The sequence below is a fragment of the Lemur catta genome, chromosome 18 (genome assembly GCF_020740605.2).
Source record: "Lemur catta isolate mLemCat1 chromosome 18, mLemCat1.pri, whole genome shotgun sequence".
Taxonomy (NCBI): Eukaryota; Metazoa; Chordata; class Mammalia; order Primates; family Lemuridae; genus Lemur; species Lemur catta.
In genome coordinates this window covers 9,329,141-9,349,412 of record NC_059145.1, presented here as the reverse complement: position 1 = coordinate 9,349,412, position 20,272 = coordinate 9,329,141, and the positions used below count along the sequence as shown (strand labels likewise).

At 44.9% G+C, this 20,272-nt stretch overlaps 1 protein-coding gene across 1 annotated transcript in view; it reads right to left on the bottom strand.

Annotated features, from left to right (window-relative positions):
* Nucleotides 1-20,272, bottom strand: part of SRGAP3 (SLIT-ROBO Rho GTPase activating protein 3) — a 77,304-nt gene that overhangs the window by 18,286 nt on the left and 38,746 nt on the right. The window contains exons 12-15 of the mRNA XM_045530453.1: nt 12,798-12,932; nt 11,009-11,114; nt 10,540-10,767; nt 7,570-7,649 (exon numbers count right to left, since the gene is read on the bottom strand). Of these exons, the coding sequence (XP_045386409.1) occupies nt 7,570-7,649; nt 10,540-10,767; nt 11,009-11,114; nt 12,798-12,932 (549 nt within the window). The remainder of the gene's footprint in view (nt 1-7,569; nt 7,650-10,539; nt 10,768-11,008; nt 11,115-12,797; nt 12,933-20,272) is intronic.

Genomic DNA, 20,272 nt, shown 5'->3' with positions numbered 1-20,272 from the left:
TGAACAACTGTATGCCAATCAATTAGATACCTTAGAGAAATGAACACATTCCTATAAATACACAAACTATTTAAACGGGACTCAAGAAGAAACAGAAAATCTGAATAGATCTGTAATAAGTCAAAAGATTGACTTAATCATCAAAAAACTACCCATAAAGAAGTGTCCAAGCCCAGATGGCTTCACTGCTGAATTCTACCAAACATTTAAAGGATAATTAATCACAATTATTCACAAAGTCTTCCAAAAAACAGAAGAGGATGGAATATTTCCCAACTCAACATGAGGCAAGTATTGACAAAGATATCACAAGAAAACTGTAGACCAATTTCTCTTATAAATATGGATGCAGAAGGCCTCTACAAAATACTAACAAACTGAATGCCATAACATATAAAAAGAATTATGCTCCATGCTCAAGTGGAATTCATCCCAGGAATGCAAAATTGCTTTAACATCCAGAAAAGTATAACATGTAATGTAATACATCTTATCAGTAAAACAAAGAACAAAAAATTGCACAATCATACCAATAGATGAAGAAAAAGCATCTGGCAAAATCAAACACCTTTTCATCATGAAACACTCAACAAACTAGGAATAGAAGGGACCTTCTTTAATCTGATAAATGGCATCTGTGAAAAACCCACAGCCAACATCATCATTAATGGTAAAATACTGGATGCTTTCCCCGTAAGATCAGGAGCAAGACAACGATTTCCACTCTCCCTTTTATTCAATATTGTACTGAAGGTTCTAGCCAGGGCAATTAGGCAAGAAAAAGAAATAAAAAGCATCCAAATTGGAAAGGAAGAAGGAAGTAAAACTATGTCTGTTTGCATATAAGTTATGATCTTATATGTAGAAAATCATAAGAAAATCACTAAAAATTATTTGAATGAGTAAGTTCAGCAAGGCTGCAGCGTGCAAGAGCAATATATTAAAATCAATTGTATCTCTATACACTCATAATAAACAATTCAAAATGAAATTAAGAAAACAATTTCACTTACATTAGTATCAAAAAGAATAAAATACTGATGAATAAATTTTTAAAAAGCAGTGATAAACTCATACTCTGAAAACTACAAATCATTACTGAAAGAAATTAAAGAAGATCTAAATAATTGGAAAAACATCCCATGCTTACCCATGGATCAGAGGACTTAATGCTATTAAGATGGCAATACTCCTAAACCGATCTACAGATTCCATGCAATCCCTATCAGAATCCCAGCTGACTTTTTTGTAGAAATTGACAAGCTGATTTTAAAATTCAAATGGAATTGCAAGGAACCCAGAATAGCCAAAACAATCTTGAAAAAGAAGAACAAAGCTGAAGGACTTGCACTTCCCAATTTCAAAGCTTACTATAAAGCAACAGTAATGAAGACAGTATAATAGTACTAGCACAAAGATAGATACATAGATCAGTGGAACAGCATTGAAAAGTCCAAAAATAAAACCATACACCTATGGTCAACTGATTTCTTACAATGGTACCAAGACCATTCAATGGGAGAAAGAATAATGGTTTTTCAACTAATGGTGCTGGGACCACTGGACAGCCACATACAAAGGAATGAAGCTGGATCATTACCTTATACCACATATGAAATAAACTCAAATGGATCAAAGGCCTAATGTAAGACCTAAAGCTTTCAAACTCATAGAAGAAAACTCAGGAATAAATCTTCATGAACTTGGATTTGGCAAAGGACTCTTAGATATAACACCAAAATTATATGCAACAAAAGAAAAAATAGATGAATTAGATTTCATCAAAATTAAAAACTTTTGTGCCTTAAAGGACACCATCAGGAAAGTAAAAAGGCAAGGAATGGAATGGAAGAAAATATTTAGAAATCATATATCTACTAAGGAACTTACATCTAGAATATATAAAGAGCTGTTACTACTCAATAATAAAAAGACAAATAACCAAATTTAAAAATGGGCAAAGGATATGAAGAGATATTTCTCTACGGAAGATATACAAACAACCAAAAAGCACATGATAAGCAATATCATTAAGCATCAGAGAAATTCAAATCAAAACTTCAATGAGATGCCACTTCACACTCACTAGGATGGCAAAAATCTAAAAGTCAGATAATGATGAGTGTTGGTGAAGATATGGAGAGATTGGAACCCTTATGCACTGCTAATGGTACTGTAAAATGGCACAGTCACTTTGGAAAACAGTATGGCCACTCCTTAAATGATTAAACATAGAATTACTACGTGATCCAGCAATTCCACTCCCAGGTATACACCTAAGAGAAATGAAAGCATGTATCCACACAAAACTTATACACAAATGTTTATAGCAGCATTATTCATAATAGCTGAAAAGTAGAAACAACTCAAATGTCCATAAACTGACAAATGGATAAATAAAATGTGGGTCTATCCATAAAACAGAACATTATTCAGCCACAAAAAGAAATTAACTCCTGATAAATGTTACAACAAAGATAAACCCTGAAAACATGCTAAGAGAAAGAAGCCAGTCACAAAGGCCACATATTGCATGATTCCACTTATGTAAAATGTCCAAAATAGGCAAATCCACTGAGACAGAGAGTAGATTAGTGGTTGCCTAGGGCTGGGGAGGATGTGGGAGCAGGGGGTGGGATAGTGTAAAGGGCCAAAACCACGGGGCTTCTTTTTGAGATGATGAAAATGTTTTAACATTGTGGTGATGGTTGCACATGTCTGTCAATATACTAAAAACCACTGAATTATACATTTTAAATGTCTGAGTTGTATGGCATATGATCCATATCTCGATAAAGTGGCTCAAAAAAGAGGAAGGCAGAGTCCTCATTAGGTATCAGGCCTATGCCAGGTGGTGCAGGCCAGTTTACCATCTCTGTTACTAGGGATTAGGAACATAAGCCAAGTTAATAATATTAATAAATTGGCCATTGTTCTTGTTTTCTATTGGTCTTTATTCCTCATGGGGAAGAGTGGCCATAATTCTAGCAGAATTGGAGTGTTCATGCATAAAGTGACTAATACAGTTTTAATACCTTCAACTTAATACACACAACATAGATAAATCTTAAAACATTATGCAGAGTGAAAGAAGACAGAAGCAAAAAGCCATCTGTACAATACCACTGACAAGTTGTTCTAGAACAGACAAACAGCAGGAAGAGTCAAAGGCAACCTCAAGAATTATGGGAAAATATCAGTGGGAGAAAGGTGTCACAATTATAATTGTAAATTGACATATTGTATGAACATGCTTCTGTTACTGATTTTAGTGGTTTTATTATCTGGCAATCTTGTTCCTCATTTAGCTTCCAATTATTAAGGTTGCTAGTGACAGGCTGCTTTAATTTTTTCATTTGGTTTAGTTCTGACAGTCAAGGATTTTTAGCCTAACCACAGTTTCTTTATAAATCTTGGAAATCAAAGAGCAAGCACAATGGATCTTCCAGATTATCCCATGAAGTATTAACAGACCCAAGACGGGGCATCAGGCAGCAGGTGGTTGTAGAATCTATTGAGACAAAGAAGGAAACAGATACCCAAGCAACTAAATTGTTCCTCCAATTTGGCAGTCACCGGCTGACTCATCTATCCTAGGACCTACAGCCATAATTGGATGCCTGATCTGACCTTTGAAGCCTGCCGGGTTCCATTCACACGGGGTTTTTGAGAGAAAAGAAGATATTGATGATCTCCCAAATGAAATGCCTGAGAAAAAACAGGTGAATACACCAAGAGGTTTAGGATGCCAATGACCAGTTGGGTCAAGAAAATTCTCCAGAACTCAGTTTCTCTTCAGGATTAGGGAGGATTTATATTTGATACATAGTCAACTAACTTTCCTTACCCACCTCCTTATCCCAGGCACTGTGCTAAGTTCCTTCATGCATGTCACCTCATTTTAACTCATGCCATGATTCTCCTGGTGCAGTCATTCCCACTTTACAGATAAGGAAACTGAGGCCAGAGGTTATGGGACTTGCCTCAGATCACATGGCCATAAAGGACTCCCTGTGTGTTTCAAATCCAGATCTCTTTCTCTGAGCCCAGTACCCTCTAGACTGTCCTCAAAGCTCACTATTTCTGCCAGTTTTGGCAAGGGTCAGCATGAATGTAACATTTAGAAAATGTGGACACAACAAAAAAAGAAAACTACAGACCAATATCCCTTATGAATATAGATGCAAAAATCCTTAATACAATACTAGCAAATTGAATTCAACAGTACATCAAAAAAATAATCCACTATGACCAACTGGGCTTCATCCCAGGAATGCAAGGATGGTTCAACATAGATAAATCAATAAATGTGATTCACCACATAAACAGAAGCAAAAACGCAGACCATATGAGCATCTCAATAGATGCAGAAAAAGAATTTGACAAAATTCAGCACCCTTTCATGATAAAACCCCCCAACAAACTAGGAATAGAAGGAACATATCTCAAAATTATAAAAGCCACGTATGACAAATCCACAGCCAACATCATGCTGAATGGGGAAAAGTTGGAAACATTCCTAAGAACTAGAACAAGACAAGGGTGCCCGCTGTCACCACTTCTATTCAACATAGTGCTGGAAGTCCTAGCCAGATCAACCAGGCAAGAAAAGGAAATAAATGGCATCCAAAGCAAGAAAGAGGAGGTCAAATTACCACTTTTCACTGATGACATGATTTTGTATCTAGACTCCATCAAGAGTCTCCTGGAATTGATATATAAATTCAGCAAAGTCTCAGGTTACAAAATCAATGTACATAAAGCAGTAGCATTTCTATATACCAATAACAGTCAAGTTGAGAATCAAATCATAGAAAATGCAATTAATTTTCCTCCAAGGAATGCTCCTGATTCCACACTCCCCCCAACACATTCAGGAAGCCTTCAGGGAACATGAAACTGGCTCTCCCAGTGTGGCTATTTTCCTTTCAAGATGATTCTTCCTGCCTTTGTTATTCTCAGAAACCAGCAGCCCTACAAAGAACAATGGGAACAAGGATCTTCTGGGGAAGTGGACCCAAAGCTCCTACTCATCCCATCCCAGGGGTGGTTGTGAGCCTCTGCCCGGAGAGCGGGTTCTTGGTGTGGGGAGGAAGCCTACTGGGTGTGTCCTGTGGTTGCTTCTTCACAGACCCAGCAAGCTCTTTTCTCTCCATCCCTCCTCATCCTCAGCCCTGGTGCCCGGAGCAGCCCTCTACCCATCAGACCAAGGAGTTGTGGGAAACCCAGCAGGGGGACCGACAGGGATGTCAGCCCCCAGGAAGGTAGGCGCCCAGGTTGACACCCGGGTTGACACGCAGAGCTATAAGGGTTCTCAAAGGACACCAGACCCGGCCCCTTATAGGCACGTCTGCCTCCACCAGCAGCAGCCCTGACATGTCTCAGTTCTGAAAGATCAGCCCATCCTGTTCAACACAAGAGGTGCTTTTCCTCCAGCGGAAGGAGAGACTGAAGGCATGATCTAGACCAAGAGGGAGCTACAAGCACACATCCGGCACAGAGATAGGAGATGGGGAGGGAGAAAGAGACGGGGAGAGAGAAGAAGAGAGGAAGACAAAAGTCAGAAAGAGAGAGAGAGAGAGAGGGAGAGAGAAACAGATCCAGAAATAAAAAGAGCAACAGATGGAGAGAACGGCAGGGGAGGGAGAACTAGAGGTGGTAGGCAGAGGAAGGAAAAGAAGGAAAGAGAAAAGCAAATTGCTGTGAAGTGAATAAGCAGTAGGTGGCAGCCTTCACACCTCCAAAGCCTCTGCAGGACACTTTCCTTAGTTCAGGATGACTTCAGCCTCTCAGGATTTTGGCAAAACTGAACGTCATATCTGGATTTGCTTTTCTGTACCTGTGACCCAGGTCTGCCCCATTAGCTCCCTCTCAGGCCACAGCGATTGGATGCCTGGGTACGTGACCCAAGGCCGTCCAGTGAGATTCCACCCCAGGACCTTTCGTGGCACCATTATGAAAAGGAAGCTCTTTTCCACTGGGACTCTGGGTAAAAGGATGGTGAAAGCCCGGAACTGCTGGAGACCACTACACAGGGAAAGCCCACATGAGAATGAAGCCAGCAGAGAGGGAAGCAGAACAGGAAGATGGAGATGAAGTCCTGACAAAAATCATCTGTGCTCCTGGACCCAGCTGTGCCTGAAGTCATGCCTACCCTGGGAGTTTTCAGGCATATGAGCTGATTCCCTTTTATGCTTAAGTCAATTTCAATTGGGAATTCTGTCACTAGCAATTGAAACAGTCCCACTAGAATGTGAAAACCTACCTATCAGTCTTGCTTCTTTCATCAGCTCCCAGAAACCTCCCCTGAGTACACACCCAGCTCTCCTGACAAATGCGGTAGCAAACAGGACTGTCCCTCAAAGGGAAATACAAAGGCCAAGTAAGAGAACTGCTAAATAATGATGTTTAAAAAGTAAAACTACCACAGGGAGAAAGGAGGGCAACACTTGGTGCATACAGGGCCGTGTTCTGACTTTCACGGGCCATGGGCACTTTTGCCGACATGGATCCCTTCCTCCATAAAAAAAAATGTTAAAAATTATATTTTACAACTGCATTGGTATAAAGACTAATATAATCTGGACTGTATATCATATTCATTTTTTCCTTCTGATTTTAAAAGAAATTAAAACATTTTAGTGGACCCTACCAGTAGCATGGACCCTTGGCACTGTACCTACTCGGCCTAATGGACAAGTTGGCCCTGGGCCCATATTGTCCAGATCACTTATCTACACAGTCCAGTTTCCCTAGAGACTAATCTGACTCTCTTCTCCTTGTCTGGAAGGGGTGGAGGAATCTGGTGAGTGCCTTGGCACCTGGCTGGCCTTTCTCTCTGTCCGCATACCTCCCAGGGTCATCACCCTTGGCTTCATCTTCGGGGTGCCCGCTGCACTGGGGACTAGTCTGGCATTATCACTTTGCATCATGAGGAGTTTCTTCCAGTCTGTGCAGGTCTGGTGACAGACCAAGAGCTCCTCAAGGGGCAACATCTCGTTCATCACTGTGCCCGAGTCCCAGCACAGGCCTGGTGCAGAGCACATCCTCAAGGAGATGAAGCCAGCACAGAAGGAAGCAGAACCAGGAGGCAGGGACAAAGTCCTGACAAAAATCATCTCTGCTCCTGGATCCAGCTATGCCTGAAGCCATGCCAACCCTGAGACTTTTCAGATATATGAGCTGATTTCCTTTTATGCTTAAGTCAATTTGAATTGGGAATTCTGTCATTAGCAATGACAGAGGTTGCTTCCTACTTAAGAAACTCTCGTCACCTAGGATTTGCCCCCAGGCCAGGCAGGACACATGAAGGGATTAAGTGGGCTGGGTGTGAGATGTGAACACAATGTGCGCCCATGAGGATCTGCTCTGTCAGGCCTGTGCTGGGACCTGGGGCATGCAATGAAGGTTTTTCTTGGAGGTTTTTCTGGGTCCCCCTCTGTTCTGCAGGGCAGATGTGCTGACATGGAAAGCTGGAGGGGGCTATGTGGGCCAGCACTACGGTTGGGCTGGCATCATGCTGAGGGGCTCCCAGGGGGGTCCCTTGGCCCCAGGTCCCCCCTCACTCACCTTCATCACTGGTATGAGGCTCGGTGCCATTGTCATGGTCAACTTCATCAATGGTCCCTGGCTCACTGTGTGGGCTGTCACTGCAAGGAAACATGGGAGGGGGACTCATTGGGGGGCTGTCTGCCCTCACACTACCCTGAGCCTCCCATGCGTGCCAGCCCAATCCACCTCTGGGCCCTCATCCGGCTCAGATGCAGGCTCACACCGTCCTGTCTTTTCCATCTGAAAACCACTCCCAGCTCCCTCGCTGGGAAGCTTCCCAAATGCCGCCCCCAGCTCCCTCCTAGCCCGGGAATCTGCTGGGCTATGTTTCAGGCGAAGGCTGTTGATGCTTACATGTTCTGTAAGATCCAGAGGGCAGTGGCAAAGCCCCAGCATTTATCATCGGAAGGACCAGAGGCCAGAACAGGAATCTCTGAAGTACTATGAATCCTCTCATCTGGCCTGACTCCCTTGTCTTACAGCTGAGGCGACACCCCAAGAGGTGAAGTGAAGCTAGCAAGGGCTGCCTTGTGAGTCTGTGTGCAAAAGCCCAGACCCACCCAGGCAGTGGCAGCAAACCAGGCTGGCAACCACGATGAGGATGGTGGCTGAGTGATCCGGGGCCTTCAAATTTAGTTGTCACCGTGCTGGTTTAATTTCACCAGCTGCTAACCCCTTGCTAGATTACGGGCTTCTCAAGGCCAGGGTTCATTCACTTAGTCAGTTTTTCTTTACAAAGTCACCGAGTGAGTCCTAACATACGCCACACAGTATGCCAGGCAGGAGGGAAGCAGTGATAGGCAAGGTAGACAAGTTCCCTGGCCTCATGTTACTTATATTGTAGGGGGAGGAACGAGAAAAATGCCCAAGTAAACAGGCCAGTAAACAAAACAGGTGCAGGTTGAAATAATGTTATATAGGAAAGACATGGACAGAGATAATAATGGCGGAAGGGACCTACAAGGAAAGGAAGGCTTCTCAGAGGAGGTGACATTTATAATGCCATTTAAAGGGATATGGATTTTATTAAGAAAAATTCTCCATTGCCACCTAGATTAGATCCAGACTGCACAAGGCTTCCAAACTTTCCATAACCTGGCTCTATCTGACCTGTGGAGCCTCATCCCACCCCGTCCGCCTGTCACATGCTATACTCCGGCCACATTGAACCACTTTCCTTTTATTGAACACTCCAAGGCTAGAATATTCTTTGCCCAGTCCCCACTGGGCTGGCTCCAGTTCATCCTACAGTCTCAGCTCCGTCTGTACTTCCTCCAGGAAGCCTTTCCTGACTTGGCCAGATTGGCTCAGCGAGCCCCCCCTTCTGGAACCGCCTGCTTCCTGCTCCATCAGAGCTCGCTGCACGGGACGTTAATCTCATCCAGGTTCCATCCTGACTCCCTGCTCAGGACCCAGCCCGTGACAGATGCTTGGTAACCATCTGTTGAATGAATGAATGTTGTCTACTGTGATGAGACCCTCTGCCAAATCTCCCTTTTTGGCTTTGAAAACTCCTCCAAAATTACCATGTAATTAATAGTTTTCCAGTCTCATGGGAAACAAATAGGATTAAGAAAAGTGTGGTTATTGTATATTGTTCTTTGATAAGTACACGAAGATCTGCGGGTCCCTTCCCACAACACTAATTATATATATTGCAGTAAGAAAAGAGAACTGGTAATGGTTGCAAAAACTGTGTGAAAAGCTTCTCTTTGTCCAGAAATTATTCTTGCTGGCTGTTTAATGTTTCTGTTACAGAACAGGGATAGACTTGTTCCCTGCTGCCTCAAATGAGATGAGAGAACTGTGATTAGACATCACCATGCGCAGTATTCCTGTGTGGGGAGGCATGTTGGGGGGGAACACAAAAGACTGGAACACCTTCTTTCTTTGAAGCACTGCCCAAATATGCCCACAGAACTGAGGCAACACAAGAGTCCAGGAATGCTTTGACAATCAAAAAACAAACTCCTCTGTAGGCAGCTGGCTGAAAGCAGTGTGGGTAATACCTAAATATATAGCTGTGTGCTGCCCTGGATTGGGAACAAAGAAATAGTAGGAACCCTCTGACTGGTCTCTGTCATTTCATGTTCTCAATTTCCCGTCTTTGCCACATTTTAAAATTTTCTCCTGTCTTCCCATTTTAAAGTCATAGCCTGGGGAAGGTAATCAGCCCTGATTTTTAAAAGGTTCTAAAATATTTCTTCTACGACCTAGTGTTGTACCAGATACACAGAGGTGCCCATCTAGTGATTGCTGACCTACTGTGAAACACTCAAAAAAAGCTGAGCTCACATAGCCTGGAAAAGAAAACTCCTAGGAGAGAGGGGACAGCAGTGGGAAGTGTCACACTCAGTTCATGAGGCTAAGGTGGGGATCATCCACTCCCCTGCTTCCTGAGATGGGCCTGTGACCCACCCAGCCAGTTGCAGCATCACCTCTTCTAATCAATGTGATTGCTTCACCAGACCCAGCCCCCAGCAATGAAACACAATTCTTGGCTTGGGTTGGAACATTTGGGAAAGAGAAGCTCTTTTTCTATTGAAAATGCTGAATGAGTTATAAATCTAAAGTTGCTGGCTGCCTCTTGCAACCATCAAGGGAAAGGCTGTTTGAGAATGAAACCAAAACAGGATAAAGCAGAGGCAAGGCGTGGTGGTTGCAGGACCAAGTTCTCATGATAATAGTTGAGCCCCTGGATCGAGCTATACCTGAAGACATGTATTCCCAGACTCTTTAGTTAAGTAAATCAATATATTCCCATTTGGCTTAAGCCAGTTTGAGCTGTATTTCTGTTCCTGGTAACCAAGAGAACCTTGACTGATATACCTGTCTCTCACGTAAGGCTGCTGTGAAGCTCAAATGAGAAAATGCATATGGAAGCACAGACTATCGCAGTAAGAAAACTGAAGGGCTTCTTACTGTTCCCATACAACAGCAGCAACAACGATGATGATAATAATTATATTAAGAGGAATGGCATCTTACCAATATTCTTCCCCTCCAGCCATGCATTTTTCATACACAGGTCCCTCTAGCTCCCGGGGGCTGGGGAAGATGGCTTCATGATGGATGATGATGGTTTTGATGACTTCATTGACGTGTGCCTGGCAGGACACAGGGTCCTGCCCATCAGGGATGTGCATGAGGGTGGGCCCGAAGCAGATGGCCAGGTTGTAGGGATCCATCATGTTCTCGTCGCTATACTGAGAGAGGCTAGGAGAGAGGAGGTACCCACAAGTCATCTGGGAAAGGCAAATCCTGCCCCTGTGATTTCTTTCTTTTGGGGGACTCTACTCAAATCCAGAAGGTTCCATGTTCTTCTTTCAAAACAGCACCTGCAAAAGCCTCAGGACACACCCTCCCAAAGGAGGCCAGGGCCAGTCAAAAAAGGGCCCCATGTCCACGATTCAATGAGTATACGGAAAAAAAGGGGGGCCCTTGGCCAGACACTCACTGGTTGAGGAAGGCGAAGAGGTATCTCATGACCACGATGACCACGCGGGGAAGGGTGATGAGGATTTGCTGGATCTGGTGCACCCTCTCAGCTGGGTTCTCCAGTTCTGAAACATAAAGGGGCTTTTCAGGGCCCTTTCATCCTCAGACAGCGCGGAAGGAAACACCCGCAGATCGCACCTCCTCTGTCGGCCCACGTGGACTGGGGTAGCGAGCTCTGCTCTCAGGGGCGGGACCATACGTGATCCTGGCCTGGCCAATCAGAGAGCACCATGGGCGGGGCTTGGGTGCTGCCTACTCAGAGCCAATCAGAGCCGAGCCTCGGGGCTGTGGGCGGGAGAAAAGTGAGCCGCGGGAGCAGCTGGGGCCCCAGGAAGGAAGGTCCTGCCTGCGAGCGAAGCCAGCTCAGAGACGAGCAGGGAACAAATGCGTGGGCAGGTCCGCATCCAGCTAGGCCTGAAGTTTTCGGGTCCATGAACCAATGCATTCCGTTTTACGGATTAAGCCAGTTTGAGCTTCTGTCCCCTGCAACCTGTGTCCTGACAAACACAGGCAGGGACTATGTTTTATTAAACCCTTTACAAACACCACCTGCAACACAGGCCTGGCACATACTAGTTGCTCATGAAATCAATGTCCAATGAAGAACCCCCTCTCAAGCTACGTACTGACCAAAAAATCTGGCAGATGCTTGGGAATCTCCTCTCTGACCTCTTTTCATGTCAGTTCTAGACCTGAAATCTTCTCAAGGCCCTGCACAGGAACTGGGCTATTGGGGGATTCTGGAAACACTGGTTGAGCAAGTGACACAGGGCTCAGACAGGGCTGGGCCTTTGTGGCCTGGAATTTATAAGACACGATTTAGAGCTTGAAGTCAATCTGGAAGCATGAGCAGGAAGTAATGTGCAGGGCAGAGGGGAGAGGGAGGGTCTGTTACGTAAGAAAACAAGCAGGTTCAAGCCTCCCTCTTCTCTTGCCACTCTTGGGACATTTCCCTGGCTGCAGATGTCTGTCAAGAGTCCTGTAAGAGCAACCCTAGTGAAACTGCGTGGCAATTTTCTGTAAAGCAAATAAAATCGAAAACTTCATTTGAAATTACTAAAATTCTAATTTTCTAAAATTAAAAGTTTATTTTAAAAAACTACTCTCAAGGGCTACCTTGGATTTGGGCACCTCACAGTGAAGGCGCCATGATGTCAGCCCCCTAGACTGGGCTCCTCCTAACTTGATGCACAGAAACGTGCCAGTCAAGGAGGACTCTCACAGCTAGCAACATCAGAGGGAGCCCCGAGTCAACTTATTTTCACCATTTCCTTTGTTTGTCACGTTGCTGACCTGACCCCAAGCCTTCCATGGCTCCCTATCACCCAAGGGGAAAAGCTCCGGAACCCTTGTAAGACATTCAAGGTCATCCCCCTTCTTGCTCCATTTTATCCTTTCAGCCTCTTGCACCATGCACTGGCCAGGTCACCCTCCTGCTGGTCCCACTGGCCTGTGTCCCCAACCCTTCCCAGGATCCCCTGTGTCCACTCCTCCTGGAAGACTCTGCTCACATATGTCTCCTGGCTCTGATCTACGAAACCAAGTCTTCCTCTGCTTCTCCTCTGAGCCCCTTCTGTACCCCGGGGGTGTGCTGTGCCCATTACCCCTTTCATTATAAACCATCTTCTTATTTCCACAACCTTCTTTCGTAATATCCCTCCTCTGTGCCTAGCAAAGAAATGAACCTGCAGCTCAGTTTCAGTAAAGATTTGTCAAGGAATCCATTGTTCCTCCTGGGAAATACTTACTAATAGTAGATATCAAATCTTGAAACCTTTCCTTAGGAAAGAGTGGGTTTTCCAGTCCTCGGAAATACAGTTTTAAAACACCAGCGACTGAATTGATATCACGTTCATTTTGATCGTCCACAAGGGGGTCTTCACCTGAGTGGAAACAAGAGACAACGTTTCAGCTTGATAAGGAGGCGGAGAGTGTGCAGATGGCAGAGAGCTGAGCCAAACCCCGCCTAGACCAGAGGAAAGGCAGGTGGGGCAAGCCTCCCTCACATATGAACCCCACCAGCAAGTTTACATCTCCTTGCAACTTCTTATTTGAATATGTTCAAATCTATGGAAAAGTTATAAAAATAAAATAATGAACACCCATCACCTTCACTCACACTCATCTTGCCATATTTGCTCTTTCCCTATTTATATTTATCATTGCTCAAAATTTGAGGGTATTTTGTAGACATCACAACATGTCACTGCTAAATACTTCAACACATTTCTCCTAAGAATATTCTCCTACATAACCACAGCATTATAACACCTAAGAAAATTAACAATTCTTCCAAAATAACATCGCATATACAGCCCCCATCCAGGCACCCCAACTGTCCCATGATATCTTTTATAATTTTTTCAAAAGCCAATATCTAATTAATGTTCACACAATTCATTTGGTGGTTATGTTTCTTGAGTCCTTGGAATGTAAAACAGGCCCCAATATTTTTGTGTGCTAGTTTGTTACAATATTGGCTCTTTCCGAAGAGTCCAGGCCCGTTGTCGTAGAATGCCTCACATTCTGGCTGTGTCCGATTGTTCCTCATGATGAGACTGAGGTTAAATATTTTTGGCAAGAATACTACCTGGGCTGTGTTGGGGACACCTTAGTGCATCCCGTCAGGAGGCATGTCCATCAGCCTGTTCCGCTACTGGTAATGCCAATTTTGGTGACTGGGTTAAGGTGGTGGCCTCCAGAGCTCTACGCTGTTAAGGTATTTTCCCCTTTGCAATAAGTGAATGATCTGTGAGTTGATACTCAAAGTATCATGATACTTTGAGACTGTGTGCATGTCATTGTCCTCCACGCATTTCACTGCATATTTTTATTAATAGCCTCCAGTGATGATCTTTGCCCAAATTAACTGTTACACTGTTAAAACATGGTGATTTTTCAAATTCTGTCATTTCTTTTACATTTATTAGGTGGTATTTTTTTTTTTGTAAAGAAGAGCTTTCCCTGTGTCCTCCCACCTCTCACCCCCTTACTAGTTAACATCTTTGCAGACTTATTTTTGTACTTTTTAACTCAATGTGTGATGATCCATTACCATCACTATTCTTTGGAATGCTCAAATTATCCCAAATTTAGCCAGGGGGAGTCCTTTCTTGTGTCATTTTAATGTGACCGTCATTGAGCACTTCTTTGCTTTCTGGACAGAAAAATTTCCTGGATCACCTTTTACTTTCCTTGACCCAGATCTGGAATCCAACATTTCTCCAAGGAGCTCTTTTTTCTTTTTAATGGTATTTAGAAACCAAGGTCTAGGTGCTAGATGCACTCATTGCTACGGGAGTGTTTTTTTTTGTTTTGTTTTGGTTTTTGTTTTTCTATGAGATGGGGTCTCGCTCTTTTACCCAGGCTGGATGTCATCATAGCTCACTGTAGCCTGGAACTCCTGGGCTCAAGTGACCCTCCCCAGGTCCCCGAGTAGCTGGGACTACAGGTGCTCAGTACGATGGCTGGCTTGCTACAAAAGTGTTATAAAGAGCTTCTAGGCCCTTTCAGTGGATGAAGCTAGAATATTTTTTTTCATGAGTTCATACTGATGTTTCCTATTCATAGTTAAGATACAAGGTTTTCTTCACTTTCATTTATTTTGTATTTGTATATCTTTTTTTCTTACAGTGAAAATTGTGGTTATGAATAACATGAATAATTAACATATTCATCTGCCTTATCCTACAATACACATAAAATGGTTTTGGAGTTTTAATAGCAATATTACCACTAACCACTAAGATTTCTAACCTGGGCTTTTGTTGTTTTTGTTTTGTTTTTTTGGTCCTCAAAACATATCCCACTATAAGATGTGTATGGTCAGAAGACAGAAAGCAGATTAGTGTTTGCCTAGGGCTGGGGGCCAGGGTGTGCGTTACATAGGGTGTGACTGCAAATGGATACAAAATTAATTTTGGGGATGATGAAAAATTCTGAAATTAGATTACGATGATGACTACACACAACTTTATAAATATACTAGAAACCATTGAAATGTATACTTTAGAAATGGGTGAACCTTATGGTATGTAATTCAATAAAGCTGTTAAAAATGTATGATCAGAGTATGTATTTAAAAGTTACTCTCCGTGGTTATCAATTTTATACCCAGCTTATTTTTATTTGTATTTAATTTTAGGGATTGATTTTTTTAAATCCTTTTTTTTAATTTACAGTTTTGAATATATAAAGCATTTACAGAGTCCAAAAGTCAAAGCCAGATAAAAAGTTGCACCAGAGACGCTCTATACCTCATCTTTCTCCCCTCCACACTTTGCATTTAACCATTTCCATTAGTTTCTGGTCAGTCCCTTATGCAAAAATAAGTAAATACATAATTTTTAAATTTCCCCTTATTTCTTAAAATGTAGTATACGTCTACGTAAACTTGTTTCTTTACTTAACAACAAATCCTGAAAATCTCTCCACATTAGCTCCTAGAGATCTTCCTCTTTATTTTATTTTTAGTAGCTGCAAAGTACTATACTTCATGGGTAGACTGTAATTTATTCAGCCAATCTTTTATGGATCAGCATTTGACTTCCTTCCAGTATTTTGCTATTATAAATATTGCCACGGTGAATGAATATTCCTGTGTTTTTGTATTTGTGGGGGAGGATCTCTGCGGTAAGTTCCTAGAAGCGCGACTGCTGGGTCACAGGGTAGATCCATACGTAGTTTTATCAGACAGAGCCAAATTTTTCTCCACTGGGGCTGTGCCATTGGATATTCCTACTAGCATCATCGTCTCAAGGATGTTGTTTTCTGTAGCCCTGGCCATGGCATATTGTCAGTCTTCTGAGTTTTGCCAATTGGACACGGAAGAATGGTATCTCAGGGGAGTACCTTTTTTCAATTTAGTCAGGAGCTGCTGAGCTGGTGCACCACTGGGAATTCCGTAGAAGAGGTGAAAGCAGCAGGGAGAAACCTGTGTCTTCCTGGGGTGTTGAGAAATGTCTGCAGGACGGGCTTCTCCTCCTCCTCCCAAGCAGCCCAGAGCACGTCTGAGACTGGCAGGCAGTGAAGAGCAGAGCTGGAAAACCATACTTGGATTCCACTCTGCCTCCGTAGGAAGTGGATGTATATCACTGCCAAAGCCTCTGCCAGCCCCAACATGCTCCAGTATGAGTTAGAGAAAGGTCCCCCTCCTTCCTGTACCAGGGCCTGCAGCTTACAGAGCGTGAGCCCGAGTTCAGCTTCCACCTGCCCTCTTGGCTGGGCAGCTTTGTGCAGTGCCCAGCCTGAACAACCAACCATGTGTGGCGGCCCAGACACTGGTGTTCCACAGGTCAACCTCTCTGAGGTCCCTACCGGAGGAGGTGAGAATGCTTCCCCCATAATACTTTCTTGTGGAGAAGGTGGAGAGAAAACATAAAAAATAATTGCCTATGCTCACACACTACTTCTCAAGCGAGAAGCACATTTGCACACGTGATCTCTCTTCCTCCTCACAGCAGCACTGCACGGCACCAAGGCATACGTGTTCCGACACCGCTGTTCTCCTCCATGGGACAGCTGTGGCCCCAGCAGAGGAGGCGGTGTGGCCACACTCGCACAGTCACAGACAGACACTGGCGGCCCCCAGGTCTTGTGAGGACTGGGAGATGTTCTTTTTTTTTTTTTTAATCTGTGGTTTTCAGATCTATCTGTCTGCTTGTCTGCACACATGCCTGCCTACGTATGCATGCATGCATGTATCTATCTACTTTCCTTCCCTCCTTCCTTGCCTTATAATAGAATTCCAACTGTTCTTTTCTTTCTCAAGAAAACGTTCCTATGAAATCCCAACTTACAGAACAAAGCTGTCTTAGCTGAAAGAGGAGGGGTGTCCAAGCCCTCGCTCCCCAGCCTCCCTGTCTATCCCTGGAACAGCCTAAGGAATTCAGACACCGAACTATATTAAGCTGGTTCGCTATTATCACCACACATCATTCTTGGGGTCTCATGATTCAAAAGCATATGGATTTTCCCTCCATATTGCCTGTTATTAGCTCCCATAGCTAAGCATGATTAACATATTGACTTTATACACACACACACACACACACACACACACACACACACACACACACACACACATTAGTTCTTGCCTTCCTCCCGCAAGGCACTCAGTCCACAATTGAAGCCGCCCAAACATTCCTTTCCATCAGCCAGGACTTTGGCTCTCTAAGGCTAGTCAAACGTTGGCTCCAGGAATGAAAGGAATTCCAGAGTTCTAGACAAGCAGGATAGTTTGTGTGAATGATGGCTTTTGCCAGACGGAGTGTTAGAGCTAAAATTCCAGGCCAGTCTGGGAGGCAGCCACGTTCACGCTTTGCTAGCTAATGTCCCCAGGGAGGTGGAGTGCGCACCCAACAGCCCTACTCTGGCCAACTCTCACCCAGACCACCTGGGCATTGCCAGACACGTCAAGGCAGGGCCATGCCCAGGCCGGAGACTGAACACTCAGCGCTGCTGGAGGCTGGGAGGCCGTCTCTCTCATGAGGGCAGTTCTAGGGCCACAGGTCTCCTCAAGCCCCTCAATATGGCATCCTGCCCAGCATCTCCGGGTTACATCCCTCTTCCTGAGGCAGGAAACAGATCTCAGCAGGGTCAGGTTCAGAGTCTAGGATAAGTCAGACCCTACCTGGATGGCTTCGGCCCCAAATCCAAACCCTGTCTTGACCTGCACAGGATGAGAGGGCTGTTGCTGTCCTTCCCGGCCACCCCCTCCATGTAACAGAGACTCCTGGCACTCGCCCACCTGTGCATACACAGCGGGACAGCCCAGGGTTTGTGGGGGAACAGAGAGGTGGAAAGCTGGCCTGGGAGACAAGAGCAAACCGCAGCTCTCTCCAGGGCGCAGCTGCTGATTCCTGCCTTTTCATGACTTTTTTTCCCCCTCCTTCATCATGCCAGAAGATTCCAGGAAGAACTCAAAACTTGAGCAGTGAGTTTAAGATCTATTGAAAAGAACAACAAAAAGAATTCCAAACAAAACTCTGGCTGGCTAGTGTCAGAAGAAAAAGAAAGTATGTTTAGGAATAATAAGCCAGGAGTAGATTTCCAACATGTTATCAATTTGTAAAAGCTTAAGGAAAAGAAAACCGTGCTCCTTTTAACAGCCTCGTGCAAGGAATGTAGGAAAGAACTTCTGCCCTGGAGAGAGGAAAAAAACCCAGAAAGGACAAGACCCAAATCTTTTTTAACAAGTGGCAAAGGAAGGCACCCTGCAGGGATCAGAGGGTTTACACTTTAAAAAATAAAAGCCAGAAAGGAAAAAACACACGATGTACTGATTTGGAGAGAAAATTCAGTCACAAGTGAGACCATGTGGGACGTGACGAGTGGGCGAGAAGAGAAACACTGAGCGGTGCCCAGGCTCCGGCCACCTGGTCGCCAGGGGAATGTGGAGAAGCAGCCAGCAGGGAGCCAGGAGGAGGGAAGAGTCTAAGGAGAGGTGGGAGAAGCATCCCTGAGGGTCAGCGGGGTGAGAAGCCAAATCTGGGGCATGTGCTCTGTGAATGTCACAGAGAACAGAAAAGAGTACGTGAGAAATCTGGCACTGCCAGCCTGGAAAAGCCAGCAATGGATTTCTCTAAAAGAGACATACCAGGAACTATTCTGTTAGAAGAAAACACACTTCGATGTGGGCTCAGGTGGAGCAGGAGGACAAGGCTGGCGAGAGAATGAGATGCTTTTTGAAATGATGAGCAGGGGGAGAGTGGCCGACTGCAGACGGGAGGCAAAGAAAAAGGAGAAAATAGTTTTTGCAGCTGAGATTTGGGTCAGGTGATCTCTGCCCAGCTGAGCTCTGCCTGGGGCGATCCAAGGCTTGTTAGGCTCAGAGAATTCTCTTGCATTGCACGTCACCCCTGCAAAGCACCCAAGCAAGTGACAGGAGGTGCTGACCTTAGAAAATCACATTCAAGAAGGAAAGAAAACAGTGCTACTGGGGCGGGGAAAGGAAGGGCTGCCTGTTACAACAAGGTTACCTACAGATACAGAGAAGCAGGAAAATGCCAGGGCAAGGTGCCTGCAGGGCTGGGGGCACCGTGCAGTGAGTTTGCCCATGAGAGGCAAAACAGGGTGACAAGGGACTCTGTATAATGAGATGAGCCTGGGAGGATGGCAACAGCAAATGTCCCCGACCACAGATCTGTTCATTTACAGTAAACACAGGACAGCAGGGGTGCTAAGCAGCTGGGGAAAATGAAGAAACAAAACTCTGGATTGGGCCATCCAGTGGTGTCAAGAAAGGCTCAGGGCAGAAAAAAACCTATGACATGTGCCTAAGGGATACTAATGGGAGATACCTCTTGCTTTCCTGTCTTTGCACATGCTGTGCCTTTGGCCTGGAATGCCCTTTCCTTGCCCCTGTGTTCCCTGGCCCCTACTTCATAAGCCTCAGCTGAGGCTTCCCTCCGCCCAAGGAAGCCTCCCCCAGCTGTGCTCCATCTGAGGGGGCTGCCCCGTGCTCGCCCCATCACTGCACCGGCCATGCTGTCTGTCTCCTGCCCTGCTCCCCCACCCGGAGTGACTTTTGTCCATGTTTTATTTCCAGGCCTTAGTCGGTTACCTTGTACGGTGTATGGCTCAGTGCATGCTTGTTGAGTGACTGAATAAAGGCCTGAGTAAGAGTTTGGAGCAAGGGGATTCTGGGGCTTTCTGATTCTAAGCACCCAAGATCTGGGGGTGGACTCCAGAACAGAAGCTCCCTACACCCTAGGAGGCCACTGAGCGCCACCTCCAGCCAGACCTTGCTGTCTCCACCTGGTTCCAAGCCAGAGTGCCTAGTGCCACAGAGGGTCTGTGCCCAGGGGCTGTGGTGGTAACCGCCTGGGGCTGTAGAATGCTTCTCCATTCTGGAGCTGGCCCTCGGGGGAACTGTGAGGCCTGGGAGGCAGAGACTTTGCTCAGGAGGGAGCTCCTTTAGAGGAAGGGAAGTAATAAGTAGGGAGACTCCGGGGAGAGGCCTGCTCAGAATACAGCCAACAGAGGTAAACCATCCGCCTCCCCAGGCTGTTAGAGAATCGACAAGAAAGTGTTTTCTTACCCACTGGGATGTGATATGGTGCCAGCAAATCAGTTTAGGATTGGAGTTCTCAGACCAAACTCAGTACCAGAAATCACTCAGAGAATGAGGCAGTAAATCAGAGTTGAAAAGGGCTGGACTATGGAGATGTGATCTTTCCAAAACATTGGGATGCCTGTTTACAAACTCTTCACTCCTCCCTGG